The sequence below is a fragment of the Bicyclus anynana genome, chromosome 27 (genome assembly GCF_947172395.1).
Source record: "Bicyclus anynana chromosome 27, ilBicAnyn1.1, whole genome shotgun sequence".
NCBI lineage: Eukaryota > Metazoa > Arthropoda > Insecta > Lepidoptera > Nymphalidae > Bicyclus > Bicyclus anynana.
Genome location: NC_069109.1, coordinates 3,539,234 through 3,549,934, shown reverse-complemented (window position 1 = coordinate 3,549,934; position 10,701 = coordinate 3,539,234). Strand labels below are relative to the sequence as shown.

At 37.9% G+C, this 10,701-nt stretch overlaps 1 protein-coding gene across 1 annotated transcript; it reads right to left on the bottom strand.

The window, feature by feature from the left end:
- Window positions 1-1,070: 1,070 nt before the first annotated feature.
- On the bottom strand, window positions 1,071-10,051 carry LOC112055955 (facilitated trehalose transporter Tret1). Its single transcript, XM_024096255.2, has 3 exons — window positions 9,321-10,051; window positions 5,058-5,193; window positions 1,071-3,362 (listed from the first exon to the last, which is right to left on the bottom strand). Exons 1-3 carry the CDS (start codon window positions 9,402-9,404, stop codon window positions 2,107-2,109), a joined length of 1,476 nt encoding a protein of 491 aa, XP_023952023.2. The 5' UTR covers window positions 9,405-10,051; the 3' UTR covers window positions 1,071-2,106.
- Window positions 10,052-10,701: the final 650 nt, after the last annotated feature.

Below are 10,701 nucleotides of genomic sequence, written 5' to 3'. Positions count from 1 at the left end.
TTCATATCATCAAAATCATCAGTTTCCGCAAATTTCGGAAAACCATGAATTTTTACGGGATAAAAAGTAGCCTATGTGTTAATTCAGAGTAAAATCTATTTCCATTTCAAATTTCAACCAAATCGCTTAGCCCTACTTTCGTGACAGCCCAGTGGAAAATAACTCTGCCTCCGATTTCGGAGGGTGTAGGTTTGAATCCTGTCCGGGGCATGCATCTCCAACTTTTCGGTTATGTGCATTTTAAGTTATTAAACATCACGTGTATCGTGAGGAAACCTTATACCAGAGAATTTTCTTAATTCTCTGCGTGTGTGAATTCTGCCAATCTGCATTGGGCCAGCGTGGTGGACTATTGGCCTAACCCCTCTCATTCTGAGAAGAGACTCGAGCTCAGCAGTGAGCCGAATATGGGTTGATAATGATGATGACGTCGTTGAAGCAAATAAACGATGTACTATTAATAAATTAAAAAAGTAAATTTAGAATAAGTATATAATTATATTGATTAAATTTTGACGGCCTCCGTGGCGCAGTGGTATGCGCGGTGGATTTACAAGACGGAGGTCCTGGGTTCGATCCCCGGCTGGGCAGATTGAGATTTTCTTAATTTGTCCAGGTCTGGCTGGTGGGAGGCTTCGGCCGTGGCTAGTTACCACCCTACCGGCAAAGACGTACCGCCAAGCGATTTAGCGTTCCGGTACGATGCCGTGTAGAAACCGAAAGGGGTGTGGATTTTCATCCTCCTCCTAACAAGTTAGCCCGCTTCCATCTTAGACTGTATCATCACTTACCATCAGGTGAGATTGTAGTCAAGGGCTAACTTGTAAAGAATAAAAAAAAGAATAAAAAAAAAAAAAAAAAAAAAAAAAAAAAATTAAGACTTATGTCTAATTATAAATAAAGTACATTATAATATTATAGGTATTTACAAATTAGGCAAAATAAAAACAATGCTGTTTAAAAAATACGTATTTATAAAATTAAAAAACCAAGTGCGTGTTGGGCCACGCGCAGTGTAGGGTTCCGTAGATTTGTTTGAAACCGTTTTATTGCAGAAAAACCGATACACTCTATCACTATTACACACTATGGAAAAAGGAAAAACTCGCCTCACATAACATGTAGGGAAGGAACCCCAAAAGGCTTTTTTCATACTTTCTTTATGCCATTATAAAGACTTAATTAATTAATATATAACCATGCCAAATTTTAGCTTTTTAGTTTTAATAGAGTCTGAGATAACTTACTTACAACATTATTATTTTGGCGCAGTGGTATGCGCGGTGGATTTATAAAACGGAGGTCCTGGGTTCGATCCCCGGCTGGGCAGATTGAGATTTTCTTAATTTGTCCAGGTCTGGCTGGTGGGAGGCTTCGGCCGTGGCTAGTTACCACCCTACCGGCAAAGACGTACCACCAAGCGATTTAGCGTTCCGGTACGATGCCGTGTAGAAACCGAAAGGGGTGTGGATTTTCATCCTCCTCCTAACAAGTTAGCCCGCTTCCATCTTAGACTGCATCATCACTTACCATCAGGTGAGATTGTAGTCAAGGGCTAACTTGTAAAGAATAAAAATAAAAAAAAAATCTATTTAATTAACAACGGAATTAATATGCAATTTTTGTTAATCGATTATCTTTAAATAGCAATTACTACCTAGTTGTTATAGTTTTTCATAAAATCGCATTATATATATCCTATTATCCGTAAACAAACCGTTAGCTGGTAGAGGGGGAGACGGGACACTTGAATCTAACAAAAAATAGCTCTTAAAACCTTAATATTTTACAAACGGTACCGTAAATCGAAAAATAGTGCTAAAAACCCCTTATATCTTTATACCTTAACTAACTATATCCCACACTATGAGATAAACGAGTAAAATAAATTTATCCCCACTTTACATAAGAGGAGGTACCCTAAAAAAATATTTTACAAGATTTAATTTTACGACTTTGTTCACATTTTTAATGTTCATACTCATGCTTAATTACAGCTTTCTAATAGTTATAGTCCGCGGACGGACGGACAGACGGACATAGCGAAACTATAAGGGTTTCCTTATGAACTACGGAACCCTAAAAAACAAATACTACAGCAAAAAATCACACCTTATTCGGAAGCAATACAACAGAGGTGTTGTCGTTCTGAACTTCATCCTTACTTTTGAAATATGCCTCGATTTCTTGCTGCGTTTTGTTCTTAGTTTCAGGCAAATACAGGAACAAATACAAAGTACATAACCCACATGTTATAGCATAAAACAAAAACGTGCCATCTATACCAAATGTCCTAAAAATACTTGGAGACACTTTAATTAAAACAGAATAGAAAATACCGAACGTTAAAGACACTAACATATAGGATATAGCTTGAAACTTCTGCGGTATTAACTCGCCATACAACGAAATAGATAAAATTAAAGGTCCACAACTAATAGAAATAGAATAAAGACACAGTAATGCAATTGTAACAAAATGGTTCTCCCCTAAAATGCTTAATCTAACCAAAAACAGATACAAGGATATTGTAAACAGAAATGTTATCCCTGTGAAGGAACAAGTCATGTACAACGTCCTCCGTTTCAATATTCTAGACAAAAACGAACCAACGTACATCCCAAAAACTGTTACGCCATCCAAAATCAACATGGCCATATACGCTGACCACTCATCTGCTGTGATATTCTTAAAAATATCCAAAATGTACAAACTACACACAACTTTACCCGAAAAATGATACTGTATTATAGCGACTGCTGACAACGACAAAGGCTTATAAAACTCGCTACTCCTAACCATATCTACAAAACCAATTTTCCCATACTCATTCTCAACTCTAATTCTCTCTGTTTGCACTTTTATTAACTCTTTCAACTCTTTCTCTGATGTGACATTAATACCATGAATCCATCTGAAAGATTTCCTGCATTCCTCAAAACGACCTTTACTTGCCAACCAATACGGAGACTCTGGCCATAGTAAAACATTCAAGGTATAGGCAGCACATATAAAACCAAGTATTGCAATGTTCTTCCAATAGAAAAAAGTGCCAATCGCATTGGCAACCCATATACCCCAGAAGAAGCTAGCTGATTTGATTGCCAAGAAAATGCCTCGATATTTAGGTGACGTATAATCTGTTACAATCAGGATCCTGACTGTCACATTCCCAGCGTAAAGGAATCCTTGAAGGACTTCGGATATGAGGATCTGGATGACATTCTGGCTGTAGTAGAGTATGATGAATATGACCATAGACGCTAGAGCTGTGATGATCTGTGGTAGCTTCCTTCCATAGCGTTTGGTGAACAATGGCAGGACTATCAGCCAAGGGTACATCGCGAAGCCGCTGGTTGAAACTGTAATGACAAATTAATTAATATTTAAAAACATATTTTTCACTAGTCTTGCATTATTTAGTATTTAGTAGTCTTAGTTAGTGGGGATGAAGTACCATTTCAAGTTAGTAGAGAGAAGTTTTTTTTTTTCTGAAGCAAAAGCAGTCCTGTAATTAATGGATAACCCGCAGATGGAAAACTACATCATTGAAATTCAAGATGGAAAAAATTGAAAAATCCGAAATAAAAAATATAATTTGGTCACCCTATGGATTTTTAGAAGACAATTTAAATTAGTTTTAGATAATTAGGCGTATCTATCTATTGTATATATCTATTGTATCTGCCATTTGCGTTTTATCCATTAATTACGGGACACCCTGTATATATGCCTGTATATATGGAGCCGTGATAGCCCAGTGGATATATACCTCTGCCTCCGATTCCGGAGGGTGTGGGTTCGAATCCGGTCCGGGGCATGCACCTCCAACTTTTCAGTTGTGTGCATTTTAAGAAATTAAATATCACGTGTCTTAATCGGTGAAGGAAAACATCGTGAGGAAACCTGCATACCAGAGAATTATCATAATTATCTGCGTGTGTGAAGTCTGCCAATCCGCATTGGGCCAGCGTGGTGGACTATTGGCCTTACCCCTCTCAGTCTGAGAGGAGACTCGAGCTCTGCAGTGAGCCGAATATGGGTTGATGACGACGACGACGACTGTATATATACAGTGGTGTGTCAGCCTAACAAGCCGAACATACCAAAGCTAATTTAGAAAATATCTCAATGGACAAACGTGAGCTTCCGAACCGGTGGAATTGAATATTTTGAAAAACCCACGAAGATCATGGAATTATTAATTACACTCTCGATCAAGTCATCAACATTCTGTTTCAGTGCGCTTTCATTTGAGACCACACTCGAGTATATTTGCAGACATTCGGTTGTTCTTCCCCACTTTCACCCCCCAGTCGTGGATTTCCCAGAAGGCTAAGTAGGCTGGAGCCTAGGGCGGCTGAATTAAGGGGGGACGTTTTGCCCTAGAAAAGTGATAAAAAAATGTATCAAGCGATTTATATAACCAGAACCAGTGTTTCAAACGGTGAAGGAAAACATCGTGAGGAAACCTGCATACCAGAGAATTTTCTGAATTCTCTGCGTGTGTGAAGTCTGCCAATCCGCATTGGGCCAGCGTGGTGGACTATTGGCCTAACCCCTCTCATTCTGAGAGGAGACTTGAGCTCAGCAGTGAGCCGAATTTGGGTTTTTTTTTAATTTTTCACAAGTTAGCCCTTGACTACAATCTTACCTGATGGTAAGTGATGATGCAGTCTAAGATGGAAGCGTGCTAACTTGTTAGGAGGAGGATGAAAATCCACACTCCTAACAAGTCCGGTTTCTACACGACATCCTACCGGAACGCTAAATCGCTTGGTCTTTGCCGGTAGGGTGGTAACTAGCCACGGCCGGAGCCTCCCACCAGCTAGACCTGGACCAATTAAGAAAATCTCAATCTGCCCAGCTAGGGATCGAACTCAGGACCTCCGTTTTGTAAATCCACCGCGCATACCACTGCGCCACGGAGGCCGTCAATGATGATGATTTAACCAGATCCTTATTTAAATACGGGGATATACCTGAGTTCCCTGAGCCATTCTTCTTTATAAATCCGCCGATGCCTGAATAGCAGATAAGAAAGAAGAAAAACTCACACAGCCAAGAGCCCATCTCCTCATCGATGACAGTAGAGTTGGCCTCCTTCCGTATCTGCGGTATGAACACCGTGGGCGCGCCCACGCACATCCCGCCCATGAAGAACTGCGCCCATACTGCACTGCTTATGAAGATCTGTGAACAACATACAGGGTGTCCCGTAATCACTACGTATAAGACAGAGTTTTCACAAATCCCTCGGGAACCATGATTTTTTTCGGGATAAAAAGTAGCCTATGTGTTAATCCAGGCTATAATATATCTCAATACCAAATTCCAGCTAATTCGGTTCAGTAGTCGAGGCGTGAAAGAGTAACAAACATTCATATCATTAAAATCATCAGTTTTCGCAAATCTCGGGAAACCATGGATTTTTTCGGGATAAAAAGTAGCCTGTGTGTTAATCCAGAGTAAAATCTATTTCCATTCCAAATTTTAGCCAAATCGCTGCTGTAGTAGCGGCGTTAAAGAATAACAAACATCCAAACATCCATACAAACTTTCGCGTTTATAATATTAGTAGGAAGTAGGACGTATGCTTAAATCTTTAAAACTACGCAACGGATTTTGATGCGGCTTTTTTTGATAGATAGAGTTATTGAAGAGGAAGGTTTATAAGTATAACTAGCGACCCGCCCCGGCTTCGCACGGGTATCACACTAATATTATAAAGGCGAAAATTTGTGTGTATGTTTGTTCCTCCATTACGCTGCGGCAACTGAAGCGATTTGGCTGAAATTTGGAATGGAAATAGATTTCACTCTGGATTAACACATAGGCAACTTTTCATCCCGGAAAAATCCATGGTTCCTGCGGGATTTGTGAAAAACTGAATTCCATGCGGACGAACTCGCGGGCGTCCGCTAACTTAAAATATTGTGAAGAGTTATAGTTTGTGGCATTGTAGGGGTAATCTCTGGATCTACTGTACCGATTTTGAAAATTCTTTTACCACTAGAAAGCCACGTTGTCTGCGAGTGCCATGAGCTATACTTTATCCCCTTAAGATTAAGGAAACGGACACTACACACATAAAAATATACCTATCGACAGATTGCAGTATCGCGAGTGAGATTTTATACTAACGTTAAAATTTAACGGTAACGTATTCACGTCAAATTATTAACCTTCTCTCTGTTTTCGTCGGTAAAATCACATACATGCGTTGATGACATATTGATACTATGCTAGATACCTACTAAACTATTTGAAAACCCTTACGCAAGCAACCTAGTTATTTAGGTTTGCAAAACGCTTATAATTCTTAGGTTTGTTTTGTAGTTCTACCAATATCTTAATCTATACTTATAATAATAGAGAGGTCAATTCTGTACATGAAATATATTTCCAAAATAACTATCAGCGGGTGATTAGTGATCGATACTGATGCCAAAAATGCAATCAGTAAAATTTTTGTCTATCTGTCTGTATGTCTATAGAAACAAAAACTACTCGACAGATTTTAACGAAACTTGGTACAATTATTCTTCATACTCCTGGGCAGGTTATAGTATACTTTTCATCACGCTACGATCAATAGGAGCAGAGCAGTGAAGGGTAATGTTGGGAAAACGGGAGAAGTTACTCCATTTTTACAGCGATGCTACTGTAAGGGCTGGATTAAAGAGGTTTAAGGGCGGACGAAGTCGGGGAAGTCCGCTTGTCGTGTTTTGCATTTTAAGAAATTAAATATTACGTGTCTCAACCGGTGAAGGAAAAACATCGTGAGGAATCCTGCCAAACCGCATTTGGCCAGCGTGGTGTAGGTACCTACTATTGGCCTAACCCCTCTTATTCTGAGAGGAGACTCGTGCTCAGCAGTGAGCCGAATATGGGTTGATAATGAAAAAATCGGGACGACAACGCTGGTCAAGTTGCGAGCCAGTCAGGTGTGTAATTCACAAGAGGTATACTTAAATTCTACGCAAAATCACTCACGATCCAACAAATACCTATAGCCAATGATAATTTTATACTATAGATCGGTTACGTCCCTACAAAATCAACGCAAAAAGTGATCCGAATAATAGGCTACAATACTAAGCGCACACATGCACAATTTCGTCTTTAATTCCCTTATATATTTATGTATATATAGTTTTTACACTTCCTGGACACACAACTCGACATTGTAGACGATATTCGGGTATTATTTGTTTAAATAACGTTCGTTGTTGACCACAACTATAAAGGACAAGTCCCAATTTTGTATGGAGGCTGGACCTTTATTCCGAGTGTTAACTTAACAGAACAAATTATTTTTATCTTAAAAGAACGTGATATTTAGGGCTTAAAACCGACAGCAAAAATATTTTTAGAAACCGCATTTTTTTAAATTAATTAATTAAAATGTTTTTTTTTATTCTTTACAAGTTAGCCCTTGACTACAATCTCACCTGATGGTAAGTGATGATGCAGTCTAAGATGGAAGCGGGCTAACTTGTTAGGAGGAGGATGAAAATCCACACCCCTTTCGGTTTCTACACGGCATCGTACCGGAACGCTAAATCGCTTGGCGGTACGTCTTTGACGGTAGGGTGGTAACTAGCCACGGCCGAAGCCTCCCACCAGCCAGACCTGGACAAATTAAGAAAATCTCAATCGGCCCAGCCGGGGATCGAACCCAGGACCTCCGTCTTGTATATCCACCGCGCCTACCACTGCGCCACGGAGGCCGTCATAAATGTTTTTTTTTCATTAGCTGACAACATTAATTAGGAATTTTTATCATGGCAACATACTCGTAACTCACACCATGACAGATTGTCAGTGATCTTCGCGTAGTAGCGTTCGTTTATGGCGTTTTTAAAGCAATTTAAAGAATTTTTTTGTTTAATGCTTCTCTGTCTACGATTTAATGTTACTTTTTAACTTGTGCCTTATTGACATTTGACAATATTACATGACATTGACAGCTTACACCGGATATAAATTTAATTCCAGGTGTTTTTATTGGCTGTTTTGAACACTTTTACTGTATAGTCTATTTTTAATTTGTAGACAAGGGAGCGAAACAAAAATAAATATTTATATAATTAATGCGGTTTCTAAGAATTCTGAAAATTATTTTGTCAATAGCAATTTGTATCTTCTATCCGTAAAAAATACTATCGAACTGCTTATAAATCTATATATATAAAAGAAAGTCGTGTTAGTTACTCCACTTATAACTCAAGAACGGCTGAACCGATTTTGCTGAAAATTGGCAGGGAGGTAGTTTAGAGCCAGGAGAAGGACATAGGATACTTTTTATAAAAACTCCAGAACGCACGAACCGATTTCCACGGTTTTGCATTCGTTGAAAAGGTCTCGGGCTCCGGGAGGTTTATAGCAAAGAAAATTCAGGAAAAATTTCAACGTAGGGTAGGGGTACGGTAAAGGTAGGGTAGGGGTATGGTAGGGGTAGGGTAGGGGTAGGGTAAGGGTGTGGGTAGGGTAGGGTAGGGGTGGGGTAGGGGTAGGGTAGGGGTAGGGTAGGGGTAGTTGAAAGTTTACCTCATTTTAAATGACCTAGTAACACATCTAACAGTATTTAATATCATTGTTATTGCTCTAATAAATACAAACAAGACATGACAGATCAATTATATTCAGTAATAATGATCAAATCATTATCAAGCCGTCATTAAATTCTAATAAAATTACACACAACAATATATCCGAGATTCTTTTTCCTTATATAGATAGATAAATATAGTTTTGCGGTGTGATTTACAATATCGATAACTTGTTAATTTGTGGTTACAATCTGTGCATAGACAATAAATATTTATTTATCTATCTAGCTATACTAATGTAAAGTAAATATTTGATTTTTGTTTGTATGTTTTAAATAGGCTCTAGAACTGCAAACACTTTTTCCGGTGGGAGGATTCGGCCGTGGCTAGTTACCAACAAAGACGTACCGCCAAACGATTTAGCTTTCCGGTACGATGTCGTGTAGAAACTGAAAGGGGTTTGGATTTTCATCCTCCTCCAAGCAAGTCCTCCTCCAAGTTAGCCAGCTTCTATCTTAGATTGCATCATCACTTACCATCAGGTGAAATAGTCAAGGATGGTATGGTATGGATGGAGAAATAAAAAGGATTATAAAATTTCAAAACATAACAACATAAATTAAAAAAAAAAATACATACGCACCGAAATGAGATCATCCTCCTTTTTAACCGACTTTTAAAAAAAGAAGGAGGTTTCCCATTTCAAGTCTTTTTAAATCTGTTAAAAAATCAATTACTTTTTACTAAAAAAAAAAATATTCTTACCTGCTTCAGAACGGATTTTATCGATTCGTTTTCTTTTTGCACGAAGTCGACACTTTTCACCTCCTTGTAGCTGCATGATTCCATTGTTTTTGTTATTAAAAAAAAAATACTGTTTAAAAAAATATATAAATTGTTACTTTTTTTAAACAATTGTTACATTTTTTTCATGTCAAATAAATTTGCATTCACACATTATTTTCCAACACAATTTGAAAATAGAACAACTAAAATCGATTAATTGATTCGATTGAAATATTTAAAAAAAATCTCACGTAGGTACTAGAATATTATTAACATTCACTTTTTAATTAAAATCAAAGTTTAGAAATTATCACTTATTTAAAAAAAAAACAAACATTTCATTCACTGTCCTGCCTAAATATTCAGTTCAGAAATATTAGCATTTAGCACTGATTTGTTTCATAGTTTTATTACTAAACTTTATTTTATAAGTAAAGTGTTTATTTATTTATTCCTAAACAGACGTCATATCGCCACTGCAGTCGGCGTAACCTTGTCAATTTTAATGTAACAACAATATAGTTTATCGAACAGTGAAGTAGGTACTTTTGTAAAAACGCCGAGACAGCAAAAAAAGACGTTGCCCAAAGAATACCATAGATCAAGGGTATGTGTCATTGGTTCTCAACTTTGTTTTGCCCAAAATTAATTCCATTTGCCCAAGTTTTTGGGATAATTCTGTTACCTTTGAAATTCGATGACACGATTAATGAAAATGACAAATATACCTATTTATATGCATAGTCAGAGCCGTGATAGCCCAGTGGATATAACTTCTGCCTCCGATTCTGGAGGGTGTGGGTTCGAATCCGGTCCGGGGCATGCACCTCCAACTTTTCAGTTGTGTGCATTTTAAGAAATTAAATATCACGTGTCTCAATCGGTGAAGGAAAACATCGTGAGGAAACCTGCATACCAGAGAATTATCTTAATTCTCTGCATGTGTGAAGTCTGCCAATCCGCATTGGGCCAGCGTGGTGGACTATTGGCCTTATCCCTCTCATTCTGAGAGGAGACTCGAGCTCAACAGTGAGCCGAATATGGGTTGATGACGACGATATGCATAGTTATATTTTAAATTATTGGTCATTCTATGTGTCTAAAAGTTTTCCTTGTACCTTTGTCTGACTGTCTGTCTGTCAGTATTATTTGTTACCTAAAGTCACGCTGAAACTACTGAATGAATTCTGTGTACTTGACTGTGCACTTACTCGTGGTTCTAGATAATTTTATAAAATGGTGATAAACAAAAAAAAATAATAAACCTTAGCAAAGTTTGTTTTGGACTCTTCTCGGAAAAAGGCGCGTTTGGAACCCTCGTAACTTTAATTTTAAGTTTTCGACTTTAATTATCACCATT

Excerpts from the sequence above, each read along its gene's own strand:
- LOC112055955 (XM_024096255.2), bottom strand. The coding sequence starts at position 9,404 with ATGGAATCATGCAGCTACAAGGAGGTGAAAAGTGTCGACTTCGTGCAA. Across the intron at positions 5,194-9,320 it reads TAAAATCCGTTCTGAAGCAG|ATCTTCATAAGCAGTGCAGT; the intron begins GTAAGAATATTT and ends TGTTGTTCACAG. Across the intron at positions 3,363-5,057 it reads GGAGATGGGCTCTTGGCTGT|TTTCAACCAGCGGCTTCGCG; the intron begins GTGAGTTTTTCT and ends TTGTCATTACAG.